Genomic DNA, 12,030 nt, shown 5'->3' on the forward strand with positions numbered 1-12,030 from the left:
AGGGCGGGGACGTGGGGGACCTCAGCGAGGCCGGGCCCGCCCCGCCCCGCCCCGCTCCGTGCGGGCCTTGCTGGAGAGCGGCGAGCGCGGGCTGGCGGCCGCCGGCAGGTGGGGGAGCGGGGCGTCCGGGCGGGCGGCGCGGCCCGGCGGTGGCGTGGGGAACCCGCTGGAGACGAGCGGCTCCGGGGCACCTTGGCGTCCCGCTGCAGGCGGCGGTCGCGGTGCCGGCCCGAGGCCGGCGCTGTGCGGGGCGGGGCTGAGCGCGGGGCGATCAGCTGCTGCTGCTGCTCGGCCGGCTTCTCGGCCGCCTGCGCAGGGCGCTGCTGGCTCGCGTTCAGCCGAGCGTCGGCCCGCAGCTCCGGATCCTTTTCCTCCACGCGGCCTTCCGGCCGCTCTGCCCCAAGCCCGCAGCGATGCCTGGGGTCGTTGTGACCAAAGTGCGGGACCCGGCGTGTGGTGGTGTCGAACCTCGTGCCGTTGGCATCAGCCGTCGATCGGCCTGACCGGAGCCCTCTGCAGGGTCTTTGGAATCCTTAGGCAGATTATAGGCGGATGGCGTAGCTGAGGGGCGATGGGAGACAGGGAGGGGAGCATCCTGCCGTGCCACCGGCAGCCCGGGGACCACGTGCTGTGGGTGCCGGCACGAAGCTCCTCCATCCGTCAGCACGGGAGCTGCGGTTCTGGCTGCAGCGGCAGGAACTCAGCGCAGCCCTGCAGAGAGCGGTCCGGCAGCACGAGAAGAAGATGACGGCCGTGGAGTGCGAGAGCCTCAGCAGCGTCTGCAGCCCGCGAGGAGCTGAGCGGGGCTGGGAAGAGGAAGCTGTGGGAGTCCTGGGGAGGGACTCCCAGAATAGCAGCGTGAGTGGCAGGATCAGCTGCTTCCTCCTGACACCGTTTCCTTTGAGAAGCCAGTGCAGAAGCCAGTCCCCATTGTCACATCTGTGGGGTTGCACAGAACGCACAGGCATGTGGTAAGTTTAGGTTGGATATCAGGACAAACTTCTATACAGTAAGGGTTGTTGAGCACTGGAATGGGCTCCCTGGGGAGGTGGTTGAGTCACCATCCCCAAACATGTTTAAAAACTGTTTGGATGTGGTGCTCCAGGACATGATTTAGAGGAGGGTTGTTAGAGTTGGGGTACTTTGCTCAGGTCATGGTTGGACTCGATGCTCTTGAAGGTCTTTTCCAACGTGAGCGATTCTGTGATTCTGCAGGGACACAGTGTGTTGGACTGCTGTTTGTTGCAGAGCACCAGCACAGGGCAGGACTGGGGACTGGGAAGATCACAGAAGATCACAGAAACACCAAGGTTAGAGAAGACCTGTAAGATCATCCAGTCCAACCGTCCACCTATTACCAATAGTTCTCACTAAACCATATCCCTCAACACGAAATCCAAACGTTCCTTGAACACCTCCAGGGTCGGTGACTCCACCACCTCCGTGGGCAGCCCATTCCACTGCCTGACCACTCTTTGAGAGAAGTAGTATTTCCTAACGTCCAGCGTAAATCTCCCCTGGTGCAGCTTGAAGCCATTCCCTCTAGTTCTGTCACCAGTTACATGAGAGGAGAGGCCAACACCCAGCTCACTACAACCTCACTTCAGGTAGTTATAGAGAGCAATAAGGTCTGCCCTGGGCCTCCTCTTCTCCACACTAGCTGCTAATGGATCGCTCCATTAATGCAAAATTGCTGTAATTAAGAGCAGGTAAATGCTCCTGCACAAGACTGGGCACTGAGACCTTTGTGTCTGTCAGTGATTCTCCAGCACGTTCTGTGCACGTGGCTGCTTTGCTTTCTAGGGCCTGGGAACAGATGACAGCACTCTGATCAGAGTGATGGTGTCCGGCTCCGAAAAAGGATCTTTTTAGATCTGCTCTTCTTACCTGTATCCTCTCTTCTGTTCTGCCCTCTTTCTTCTCCCCTCTTGTTCATCACTCTTCTCCCCCTTACAAGCTCCTCTCTTCCCTTTTTCCTTTGTTCTGCTCAATCTTTTCTCTCCTCTCCTTCTCTCCTCTCCTCTCCTCTTTGTTGGCAAGAGGACTCCGAGCTCCCTTGCTGGTGCGGAGAGAGAGGCTCAGACTCCCTTGCTGGTGCAGAAGGAAGGATGAAGGACCTTTACTGAAGATGCTTACAACCTTTTATACCCGTGCAACAGCAACTTACATGTAGGAAGCAGGAGCCTCGTGTGTGTTTACGTCTGGCTCAAGTTACTGCTAAGTTTCTTTACTCATTAGCAAGATAATGACTTTCTTTATCCCACATCTCCCCCTTCGCTATTAAGAGAAAAAGAAGCACGGTTCAAAAACAATCCTAAAAGTAGCTAAACTAAAATTAATACACTGAACAAGGATGGGTTCTGTAGAGTACAAACAGCAGTCCATATTAACCAGTTCCAACGATTCCAATTCTTATGATTCCTTGGTGACACAGTTGACAAAGTGCGTCTTGTCGCTGTGAGTCCAAACCACTGATGAAAGTGCTGTGGTCACGTTACAGCAGATGATGAGACGGATGGCCAGACCCCCCAGATTCGCATGAGCACCCACTGGACACCCCAGGACTCCTCTGGGACATCCCCAGACCCTTCTGGATGACTCCAGGACCACTCAGACCCACATGAGAACTCCCTGGACCCTACCAGACCCTGCTGGGCCATTTCCAGATCAGCCCAGGGACTCCTCAGAGCTCTTGGGCCCATAGTGGGAACTTCCAGATCCTTCCATGGTGCCACAGGACCAACCCGGGGACTCCCTGGACATCCCAAGGTCCCTCTGGGATATCTCCAGACTCTTCTGGTTGAGTCCAGAAGAGCCCCCTGGAGCCCCCAAACCTCTCTAGGATGTCTCATGCAGATCCTTCTGCATGATTCCAAGGGGGGATAAGAGGGGATAAAGGAGGGTGTGGGTGGGGTGAGAAAGGGGTCAGTGGGACTTTTTTGGACTGGAAAGGGGGGTTGTGTGGAATCTAGGGGGGGAAGGTGTGAGTGAGTGGGACTGCTGTGGGGTGGAAAGGGGTTCTGGTGATGAAGGGAGGGATGGAAGGGAAAAACTGGGGAGTTGTGGGGAGCTTCTATAGGGTGTAAAAGAAATAATTAAAAAAAATAAAATATTAAAAAAAAAAATAGGAGGACCCTGGGAACTACAGGCCAGTGAATTCTCACCTCTGTGCCTGGGAAGATCATGGAACAGATCATCCTGGATGACATGCTTGATCACATGAGGAAAGGGCGTGTGATCCGTGACAGCCAGCACGGCTTCACCAGAGGAAGGTCATGCTTGACCAATCTGGTGGCCTTTTATGATGGAGTGACGGCATCGGTGGACAAGGGAAAGGCGACCGATGTCATTTACCTGGACTTGAGCAAGGCCTTTGACATGGTCCCCCACCACATCCTTCTCTCCAAACTGGAGGGATGTGGATTTGATGGGTGGACCACTCGATGGATAAGAAAGTGGTTGAAAGGCCGCAGACAGAAGGTGGTCATCAATGCCTCCATGTCCAGGTGAGGCTGGTAATGAGTGGCTTCCCCCAGGGGTCTGTCTTGGGACCGGTGCTCTTTAACATCTTTATCAATGACATCGATGACGGAATCGAGTGCACCCTCAGCAAGTTTGCTGACGACACCAAGCTGAGTGGTGCGGTCGACACGGTTGAAGGAAGGGATGCCATTCAGAGGGACCTCGAGAGGCTAGAAAGGTGGGCCCGGGTGAACCTGATGAGGTTCAACACGGCAAAGTGCAGAGTTTTGCACTTGGGCCGGAGGAATCCCAGGCATCCCTACAGACTGGAAGGAGCGGTCCTTGAGAGCAGCCCTGTGGAGAAGGACCTGGGGGTCTTGATGGATGAATTAACATGAGCCAGCAGTGTGCCCTTGTGGCTCGGAAGGCAAATGGTATCCTGGGCTCCATCAGAAGAGGGGTGGCCAGCAGGGACAGGGAGGTGATTGTTCTTGGTTGTTCCCCTCTTGTGAGGCCCCATCTGGAATACTGCGTCCAGGTCTGGAGCCCCCAGTACAAGAAAGACAGGAGAGGGTCCAGAGGAGGGCCACGAAGATGATCAGGGGACTGGAGCACCTCCCCTATGAAAACAGGCTGAGGGAGTTGGGCTTGTTCAACCTGGAGAAAAGAAGGCTGAGGAGTGACCTCATTGCAGCATTTCAGTACCTAAAAGGAGCCTACAAACAGGAGGGGAATCAACTCTTTGAAAGGGTTGATGACTGCAGGACGAGGGGAAATAGTTTGAAGTTGAGGGAGGGGAGATTTAGGTTGGACGTTGGGGAAATTCTTTACAGGTGCTGGAACAGCTGCCCAGAGAGGTTGTGGATGCCCTGTCCATCCCTGGAGGTGTTCAAGGCCAGATTGGATGGGGCCCTGGGCAGCCTGGCCTAGCATTAAACAGGGAGATTGGTGGCCCTGCATGTGGCAGGGGGGTTGGAGATTTGTGATCCTTGAAGTCCCTTCCAACCCTGGCCATTCTGTGATTCTGTGATTCTGTGATTCTGTGATTCTGTAAAGGGGGTCTAGGGCAGAGAGTGGGGGTTGTGGGGGGATGACTGGGGGGAGGAGAATGAAGCTTCCATGAGTGGAAAGGGGGCCTGGGGGAAGGAGGGAGGGAAGAGCTGGTGGTTGTGGGGGGCTACTATGGGACATAAGGGGGGTCCTGTTAGGGAATATTGGGGGTCAAAATGGGGGAATGGACTCTAGAGGTCAGGAAGGAGGGCATGGGGGGTACAGGGGACTCTATGGATCAGAAAATGGGGTCAGGAAGGAGGGGGGCAAACTGAGGGGACTGGGGGATGGTAGGAGACTATGGTTCAGAATAGGGGAATTAGAGTGGGGGTATTTGGGGGGACAGGGAATTCTTGAGGTCAGGTAGAGGGGACTGGGGGGGGGGGTGAATCTGCGGGACAAAATGGGAAGACGTACGGGGGGGCGGGAAAGGGGACACAAGGGATCAGAGTGGGGGACCGAGGAAGGAACGGGATGGGAGGGGGCCAGGCATGGGACCCTGGGGGTCAGAATGGGGAACAGGGGCAGACACTGGTGGAGGAACAACTGGGGAGGGGTGGACGAGGACTCCATCGATGAGAATGGGGGAATTGGAGGTGGGGACAGGGGGGAGAGTGGAACCCCAGGGGTCAGACTGAGGGACTCCAGGGGTTGTAGGCGACCCGTGGTGGAGGTGGGGGGAAGGCAGTGAAATACCCTGGGTGGGGGACGGGGGGCACGGGGCCTGAAGCCTGAGTGGGGCTCGAAGGGCAGTGGGGGGTGAAGAAGACCGGGAGAGTGGGGGGACGGAGAGCCCTCAGGGATCTCCTGGGGAGGTGGGAGAGCGACTCGGGGGAGGGCAGAGCTCCAAGGATGGGATGCAACAGGCAGGCATCAAGATACTCCCCTCGATCCTCCTTCCAAGCGTCTCTCTATGCAATTATCTGGATATTTCCAACCATACAAACACCATAATCCTCAAAGGAAGAGGAGGGATTGATGTGGGGTGCTCTGTTCGGCAGCAGGGATTAGCACATCGGTTTAAGAACCAACGTGTGAGTTTAGCAAAAGGAACCCATGAGCGATAGTTCCGAAACTTTCCGTTTCGGCTTCAGGGGGAGAACAGCCTCGTTTCTCCTCCGGAACTTCGCACGGGGACACAAATGAACGCTTCTCCCTTCTGCCTCAATGACTGTGCCTCGCAAGAAGCCTCGATCGCCGAGGTTCGCTGCTTCGGAGCTGTTCCAGCCAGAACCGCAGCGACCGACCGCGAGGTACGGGGGTTTTCGCTCGGTCCCCTCACCCAGGATCCCCGAGACAACAGAGCGGCCGGGCAGCTCTGGCGAGAGCGGCTGACGCGGCGGGGACGTCGCCAGGGCAACGGCTCTGCATCCGCGCCCCCGCCGAGAAGAAGCCTCTGGGAGGGCAGCCTCGCGTCGCTGCCCACCACAGACGGAGAGGAGGAGTCGGGCTGTGAGGATCAGGCGGGCTGTTTCAGCGAGGAGAAACCGTAAGCCGCCCGTACGCGGGACTACACCGCAAGGAGGGTTGCGATCGCTGTCGGTGAGCGGTAAGTGCGGGGGCTCCCGTTAACGAGCCGGCAACGGGGCGAGGGCAGAGCCAGCAGTACCGGCAGCGGGGCGGGGCTGATCAGTCACACCCCATTAGGCTATCGAGTAGTGTTAGTGTGCCCCCAGATGGACCCCTGGGGGACAGCGCTGGTGACCGGCCTCCGCCGGGATGTGGAGCCACTGACAACAACCCTCTGGCTTCCACCATCCAGCCAATTCTCTATCCACTCGAGAGGCTGCTCCTCAAATCCATCTCTCTCCAATTAGAGATAAGGATATGGGGCGGGACCATGTCAAAGGCATCACACAAGCCCAGGTGCATGACATCAGTTGCCCCTCCTTGGACCACCAGTGCCGGCACTCCCAATGTAGAAGGCCACCAGATGGCTCAGGCACGATCTGCCCTTGGTGAAGCTGTGCTGGCTGTCTTGGATCGCGTCCTCATCTCGCATGTGTCTGAGCATCTCTTCCAGGAGCATCCACTCCAAGATCTCCTTGCGCTCAGAGCTCTGCCTGGCAACCATCTGCCTTCCTTTCCCCTGTTCTGGATTTCCCTTCCAGCTGTGTTCCCCGTGAAAAGGCAAATGGTTTCTCACTGTACAGCTGTTCCAGTCAAGCTTAATGTGGCCTTCAGACTGCCAGCTCAAATCTTTGTCTCAGTGCTGTCAGACAGAGAATGTAAATGTTCCCCTTGTGGACGGCAGTGTTGGTTTGAAACTCCCTGCCTACAGTTACAAGCAAATCCACCTTTGCAGAGCTCCTGGCAATACAGTTCCCAGCTGCAGGCAGGAGTGCTCACAAGCCCTCTGGGGAAAGGAGAGGCCTTTCAGAAGCCCTCATGTTCCCTGTGCCCCTGCCTGCTCCTCGTCCCCACAGAGCTCCCCTGCGGTTCTCCCACGGAATTTCTGTTGCTGGGAGGGAGCTATGGGGATACGAGGGGACACATCAATTCTTCTGCACAGGAAGTGTGCACGGCCAGCAGAGATGGCTGCCGTCCTGGGAATCCGCTCTTGGAGAGCATGGGCCTACCGGGCCTTGGGAGCAGCTCTTGTTGCCACCCAAACTCCTCTCTCAAAGCACGGCTCCATCACATTAGTTGATGGCAACAGACACGACACCAGCAGACCGACTGGAAATAAGGCCAATTTATTTTTATTGGGAGTACTGCGTCCAGGGCTGGGGCCCCAGTACAAGAAAGACGCAGAGCTTTGGATCGAATCCAGAGGAGGGCCACTAAGATGATCAGAGGGCTGGAGCACCTCTCCTATTGAGAAAGGTGGAGGGAACTGGGCTTGCTTAGTTTGGTGAGGAGAAGGCTCCGGGGAGACCTCATTGTGGCCAATTCTTGAAGGGAGGATATAAAGTGGAGGGGGAACGGCCGTTGACGAGGCTGGATAGTGACAGGACAAGGGGGAATGGTTTTAAACTGTGGAAGGGGGGGCAGAATTTGGTTAGATGTTAGCAGTTCTTCCCGCGGAGGGTGGTGACGTGCTGGAACAGCTTGCCGAGAGGTGGGGGATGCCCCATCCCTGGAGGCGTTCTAGGCCAGGCTGGATATGGCTCTGGGCAGCCCGGTCTGGTGGTCGGCGACCCCGCACATAGCAGGTGGGTTGAAACTAGACGACCTTCAATGCCCTTTTCAACCTAGGCCATTCAATGAGTCTTTGATTCTATGATCTTCCATTCACAGGTGGAAATCTGGACAGCTTCCCAGCCCCCTTGCCGAGAGCTCCACCGCGGTCACCACCGTTGGCTGCACCTTCCCCTCTGGAGCGACGCGAGCATCGAGCACTGCGGAGGTGAAAAGAACAGCGCACGGAGCGTTACGGGCTGAGCGCAGGCAAGTAGTGCAGGCTGGGCTCCAGCCCGGCTCTCAGGATCTGCTGCCTGTGGAGCTCACCAGGGGAGCTGCCGCTTCAGCTCCAGCTTCTGCCGGTTTCTTTCCGCTGTGCTGGCAAAAGCCTCTTGCTGATGGAGGCGCGGCTCCAACCTTTGGAGCACCTGAGCCACTCGTGGGGAAAGGAGGCTGCAGCAGGAGGAGAAAGTCATCCCTTGGGCTCTGCTGAGCCCCCCTGCCTCTCCCCTCACCCAGCCCAGCATCCCCGTGCTGCCGCGTGTCCCCACCCTTGCACCCCGCCAGAGTTTTTGGCCGGGCCGTGCCTGTCCCCGAGCTGCAGGGTCACAGCTGCCCGAGTGCCTCAGGCAGCCAGCAGAGCCCGCACACACTTACTCAGCATGCAGTGCCAGCTTGGTCGCTGTTCCCATTTTACTTCCCGGCAGAGGATCCACATCCTTCCTCCACCTCCTCTCCACTTGCTGTCCCCTGGGCTGGGCTGGAGGATGCGGAGCACGCATGCTCTGCCTGGCCATCAGCTGCCAAAGAGGAGACGCTGTCAGCAAAGTGGCTGGGAGCACGGGGCTGTTTCTCAGAAGCCCTCTGTCAAGGGCCCCGCAGCAGGCCCCGGCAAGCAGGAGACTTGGCCCTGCCAGCCCACGGCTGCCCGCCGCCCTTCCCTTCTCCCTGCAGGGCTCTCCCTGCGAGGTGCCAAGCTCTCCTCCCCAGGAGGAGCAGGCCAGCCCCTGCCATGCTGCACGGTGCCTGTCCCGCTCCCCACCCCCTCAGTCCTGCTGAGCTCGCAGCCTGGCTCAGAGGATGGCGGCTGTTGCCAGCAGGCTCGATCCCTGACAGTACCTGGGGTGGACGCTGGTCCGCCCCTACGCTCCAGCCTTCCCACGCCGCCCTTTCTGCCCGTGCTTGCTCTACTTGCTGCTGGTGCATGGGCCACGTGCGGTCTACTTCTTTCCACAATGCAGACACTTCCCGGAGCTCCTGCAGAGACACAGCAGCATACAGGATCAGCCTCAGCCCCTGGGACTTTCCTTCAGCTCCACGCTCCTGCTCCTCGCCTCTGGCAGCCGGTCAGCACTGTTTTGTCCCTGAAGGACCAGGGGCCCTAAAGGCAGGACGGGATCCGCAACTTGTAGCAAACGTGGCTCAGAGGTCGTATTCCACTCTCATGGCCCCTGCTCAAAATCAGAGTGCTGTGGCAGGTGGCAGGCCAGGAGGCGAGAAAAGATAGGGAAGGTGTGCAGCACCCTCCATCTACTGAAGAGGAGCTGAAGGAGCGGGTAGAAATGTGAAATGATGGCACCCCAAGGGCTGTGCTCCAGGTCACTGCACACACAGAGGCTTTTGCTTCCCTCCCTGTGGAAGCACTCAAGGCCAGGCTGGGTCAGGCTTAGAGCAACCTGGTCTAGAGACAGGTGTCCCTGCCTACAGCAGGGGATTGGAACTAGGTGGTCTGAGTGGCCCCTTCCAACCCAAACTTCTCTATGATTCTACCATTCTGTCATTTGTGCAGTCTCAAGCAGCACAGTCCCCGTAGCAAGGCAGGGCCGGTACCTGCAGCACCCTCTTAGACTCCTCTGTGGCAGGGAGTGCAGTGCTGGTCTGGGCAGGAGTAGATGCTTCCTTCTGTCCCGCTTTCTTCGTCCCGCGGGAGCTGCCTGCACATGGCGGGAGCGCGCTGCAAACAGACACAAGAGGAGTCTGCAGGAGCCCAGGGCACCTCGGTCTCCCCCCGTGCTCCCACAGCCGTAAAGATGGGCTCCGGTGCAGTGCGGAGAGACCCCTGAAGGGAGAAGAGCTTCTGCCATCAATGGGGATCAGCATTCAGCTCCCCCAGGGATCGGGGGCCAGGGTGGAACATGAAGCTGGCGTGTCTGCCTCGAGCAATTGTGCCGCGTGCTTGCCATCCCTGGAGAGAACGGCTCCCACTGGGACACGTGTGTCAGGAGCCTTTCTGGGTGCTGAGAGCTGGCAGCTCCAAAGGGGAGGCTACTCCTACACGAGCACACGCATCTCCTTCTTCTTTTCGCCCAAGGCTCTCACCTGGCAGAAGGCTCCTTCACCACGTCTTGCTGCCTTGAGCTTGGCTTGCGCTGCAGCAGCATGGAGGGGGGAAGTGTCTTCCGCCTCTGCAGCAGCCTGCCGGCAGAGCCCCCTGGAACCAAGACAGAAAGAAGTTCTTCAGAGCAGCCCCACGGACACAGCACGTGAACCTGGATCCGGTCACCCGGCACGGGACAGGGCCCACCTCCCTACAGCTGGGACCCGTTCCCTCACCTCTACTCATCTTCCGCTCTACTGCAGCTTTCTTTTCCGCGGCAACCTCTGCTCTGCTCTTTTCCACAGTGAGCTGAAACCTGGAAACAAAGAGTGACAACCCTTGAAGAAGGATGACTTCCTACCCCACACAGTTGGGTGGCAGTATTTATCTATGTGCTATGCAAAGCGTGGCATCCTTTTCCTTCCTGGCCATGCCAAACCAGCACACGTAGCCCAAATTCCTCTGCACGTGCAGTCCATTCTCTCTGATGAGAATCGGGACAGCTTGGGCACCAGTAACACAACCATGATTCCCAGGAGCCAGACTTTCCAGGATTTCTACCCGACTGGATGCCGAGCACGGAGACCCAGCAGGGCACGTCTCAGAGGAGGAGGTGGGAAATAAGCCTGTCTCCTGGCCAGCTAAGTGCTGCAGAGGAAATGCGCTCACCTCGGGAACACCCGGATCCCATGGGCGGTGGTCTCTGGCCCGAAGTCAGCAGAATCTTCTGTCCAAAATCTCTGCAAAGGGACACAGACCTGCTGGAGGCTTGCCAAGGCCATTTTTTCATGGCTCTTCTTGACAGGAAGCAAGCCTGGCTCCCATGCCAAGAGAAAGCTGCTCTCCACCAAAGCCTCTTCCGTGAACATCAGAGCTTTGTTCTGCTCTGAAGGAGCAGGATGGCCAAATAGAGAGGCTGTGCAAGAGCACTGCCAGGCTTTCTGCAGGGGCAGAGATCCAGGAAATCTCTTTGCCAGTGGAGAAAGCCGTGGGGACAAGCATTGGACTGGCCTGCCACATCCAGGCTGGCCAGCAGTGATCTGATGGCGCACCCTCAAAACCTCCTCAACTTACAGTGCGGAACAGAGAAAGGACGGTGGCATTGCTTTCCAGCGTTGTAATGCAGCTGCAGAAGAACCTCATGAGGAGGAAGTCGTCTTGGCACGTCATAACGCCAATGTTCTTAAAGACAAATGAGACGGGCTCCCTGTTCCTCAGGAGGTGACAGTATAAGAGCACGCTCTCTCGCACGCAGCGCAGCACCACGTTCAGCGGGACGCCGGAGGCTCGCGAGAGCTGCCGGTAGTTGAGCGACTCAATCTTGACATCGTCTGCAAGGAGAAGGCACAGCCTCACTGCCACAGCAAGCCACATTCCCATGCAACATGATCGTGACCAAATCCCATAGAAAAGGTCTTTCGGAGAAACAGCTCTTGAGCTGTGGTTCCTTCGGGACGAACTCACGCTGTACCCCGAGCTTTGCAGACAATTCTCTGCTGCTCCCGGCCATTTCCAGAGAGCAGGGATAACACACCCAGCCAGACGTGGGACAGGAAGGGGAAGGTGGCTGCTGCCTTCTCACCAGGGATGATGTCGTTGGGAGACTGGAGGTCCTGCAGCCACAGCACCCCGATGTCCAGCTGGAAGACAGGCCTTAGCACCGAAACTGCCTCTTCTTTGCTGTGGAATTGCTCTCGGACCCCAGCAAAGACCCCAAGCCCCGGAACCAGGACTCCCTGCACGGGGAAAAGACAGAAAGGCTGACGAGTGTGTACTTTAGGGGCGGCAAAAGCCACAAACATCAAGAGCATGGGGTCACTGCTCTCCGCCCTCCCCACTCCTGATGGACAGCAGGGTGAGATGGGGCTCTCCGGAAAGCTTTGGAAAAATCTGTGATCCCTGCAAGACAGTCACCTTCGCATAGTATTTCCCAACATCCTTTGGCTAGAGAAGAGCCCGGGCATTTACAGCACAGGGCTTAAGCCTGGGACTTATTCCCAAGGACATCCTTGGCATAGGGCCAGAAAAAATCCCCCACCCATTTCTCCCTTGGCTCTCCCCGTTCTGATCACAGGGCA

At 57.6% G+C, this 12,030-nt stretch overlaps 1 protein-coding gene and 1 long non-coding RNA gene across 5 annotated transcripts; one reads left to right on the top strand and one right to left on the bottom strand.

The window, feature by feature from the left end:
* The first annotated feature begins 75 nt into the window (after positions 1-75).
* Positions 76-7,964, top strand: LOC149911527 (uncharacterized). 2 transcript variants are annotated; one of them, XR_016463239.1, is made up of 4 exons: positions 76-971; positions 2,501-5,765; positions 5,868-6,061; positions 7,753-7,964. It is a non-coding gene; the product is annotated as an uncharacterized LOC149911527 (long non-coding RNA). The 2 variants fall into 2 exon arrangements; XR_016463238.1 differs by having other exon boundaries at positions 2,501-6,061.
* Positions 7,199-12,009, bottom strand: LOC149911528 (uncharacterized). 3 transcript variants are annotated; one of them, XM_090133750.1, is made up of 10 exons: positions 11,535-12,009; positions 11,027-11,283; positions 10,622-10,692; positions 10,189-10,268; positions 9,955-10,066; positions 9,466-9,589; positions 8,755-8,892; positions 8,293-8,435; positions 7,963-8,088; positions 7,199-7,853 (listed from the first exon to the last, which is right to left on the bottom strand). In XM_090133750.1, the coding sequence occupies exons 1-10, from the start codon at positions 11,761-11,763 to the stop codon at positions 7,733-7,735; spliced, it is 1,401 nt and encodes a 466-aa protein (XP_089989876.1). In that variant the 5' UTR covers positions 11,764-12,009; the 3' UTR covers positions 7,199-7,732. The 3 variants fall into 3 exon arrangements, with proteins under 3 accessions (XP_089989876.1, XP_089989877.1, XP_089989878.1); XM_090133751.1 differs by lacking the exon at positions 7,963-8,088; XM_090133752.1 differs by lacking the exon at positions 11,535-12,009 and having other exon boundaries at positions 11,027-11,519.
* Positions 12,010-12,030: the final 21 nt, after the last annotated feature.

The sequence above is a fragment of the Phasianus colchicus genome, unplaced genomic scaffold, assembly GCF_987193195.1.
Source record: "Phasianus colchicus unplaced genomic scaffold, bPhaCol1.hap1.1 HAP1_SCAFFOLD_97, whole genome shotgun sequence".
In the NCBI taxonomy this organism is placed as follows: domain Eukaryota; kingdom Metazoa; phylum Chordata; class Aves; order Galliformes; family Phasianidae; genus Phasianus; species Phasianus colchicus.

What these genes read in the sequence shown, in the direction of transcription:
- LOC149911528 (XM_090133750.1), bottom strand. Translation starts at nt 11,763, where the DNA reads ATGCTCTTGATGTTTGTGGCTTTTGCCGCCCCTAAAGTACACACTCGT. An exon ending in TCCTTTCTCTGTTCCGCACT is followed by an intron (nt 10,693 to 11,026) that starts GTAAGTTGAGGA and finishes GTCCCTTTGCAG; the next exon opens with AGATTTTGGACAGAAGATTC. An exon ending in AAGCTGGCACTGCATGCTGA is followed by an intron (nt 8,089 to 8,292) that starts GTAAGTGTGTGC and finishes CTCCTGCTGCAG; the next exon opens with CCTCCTTTCCCCACGAGTGG.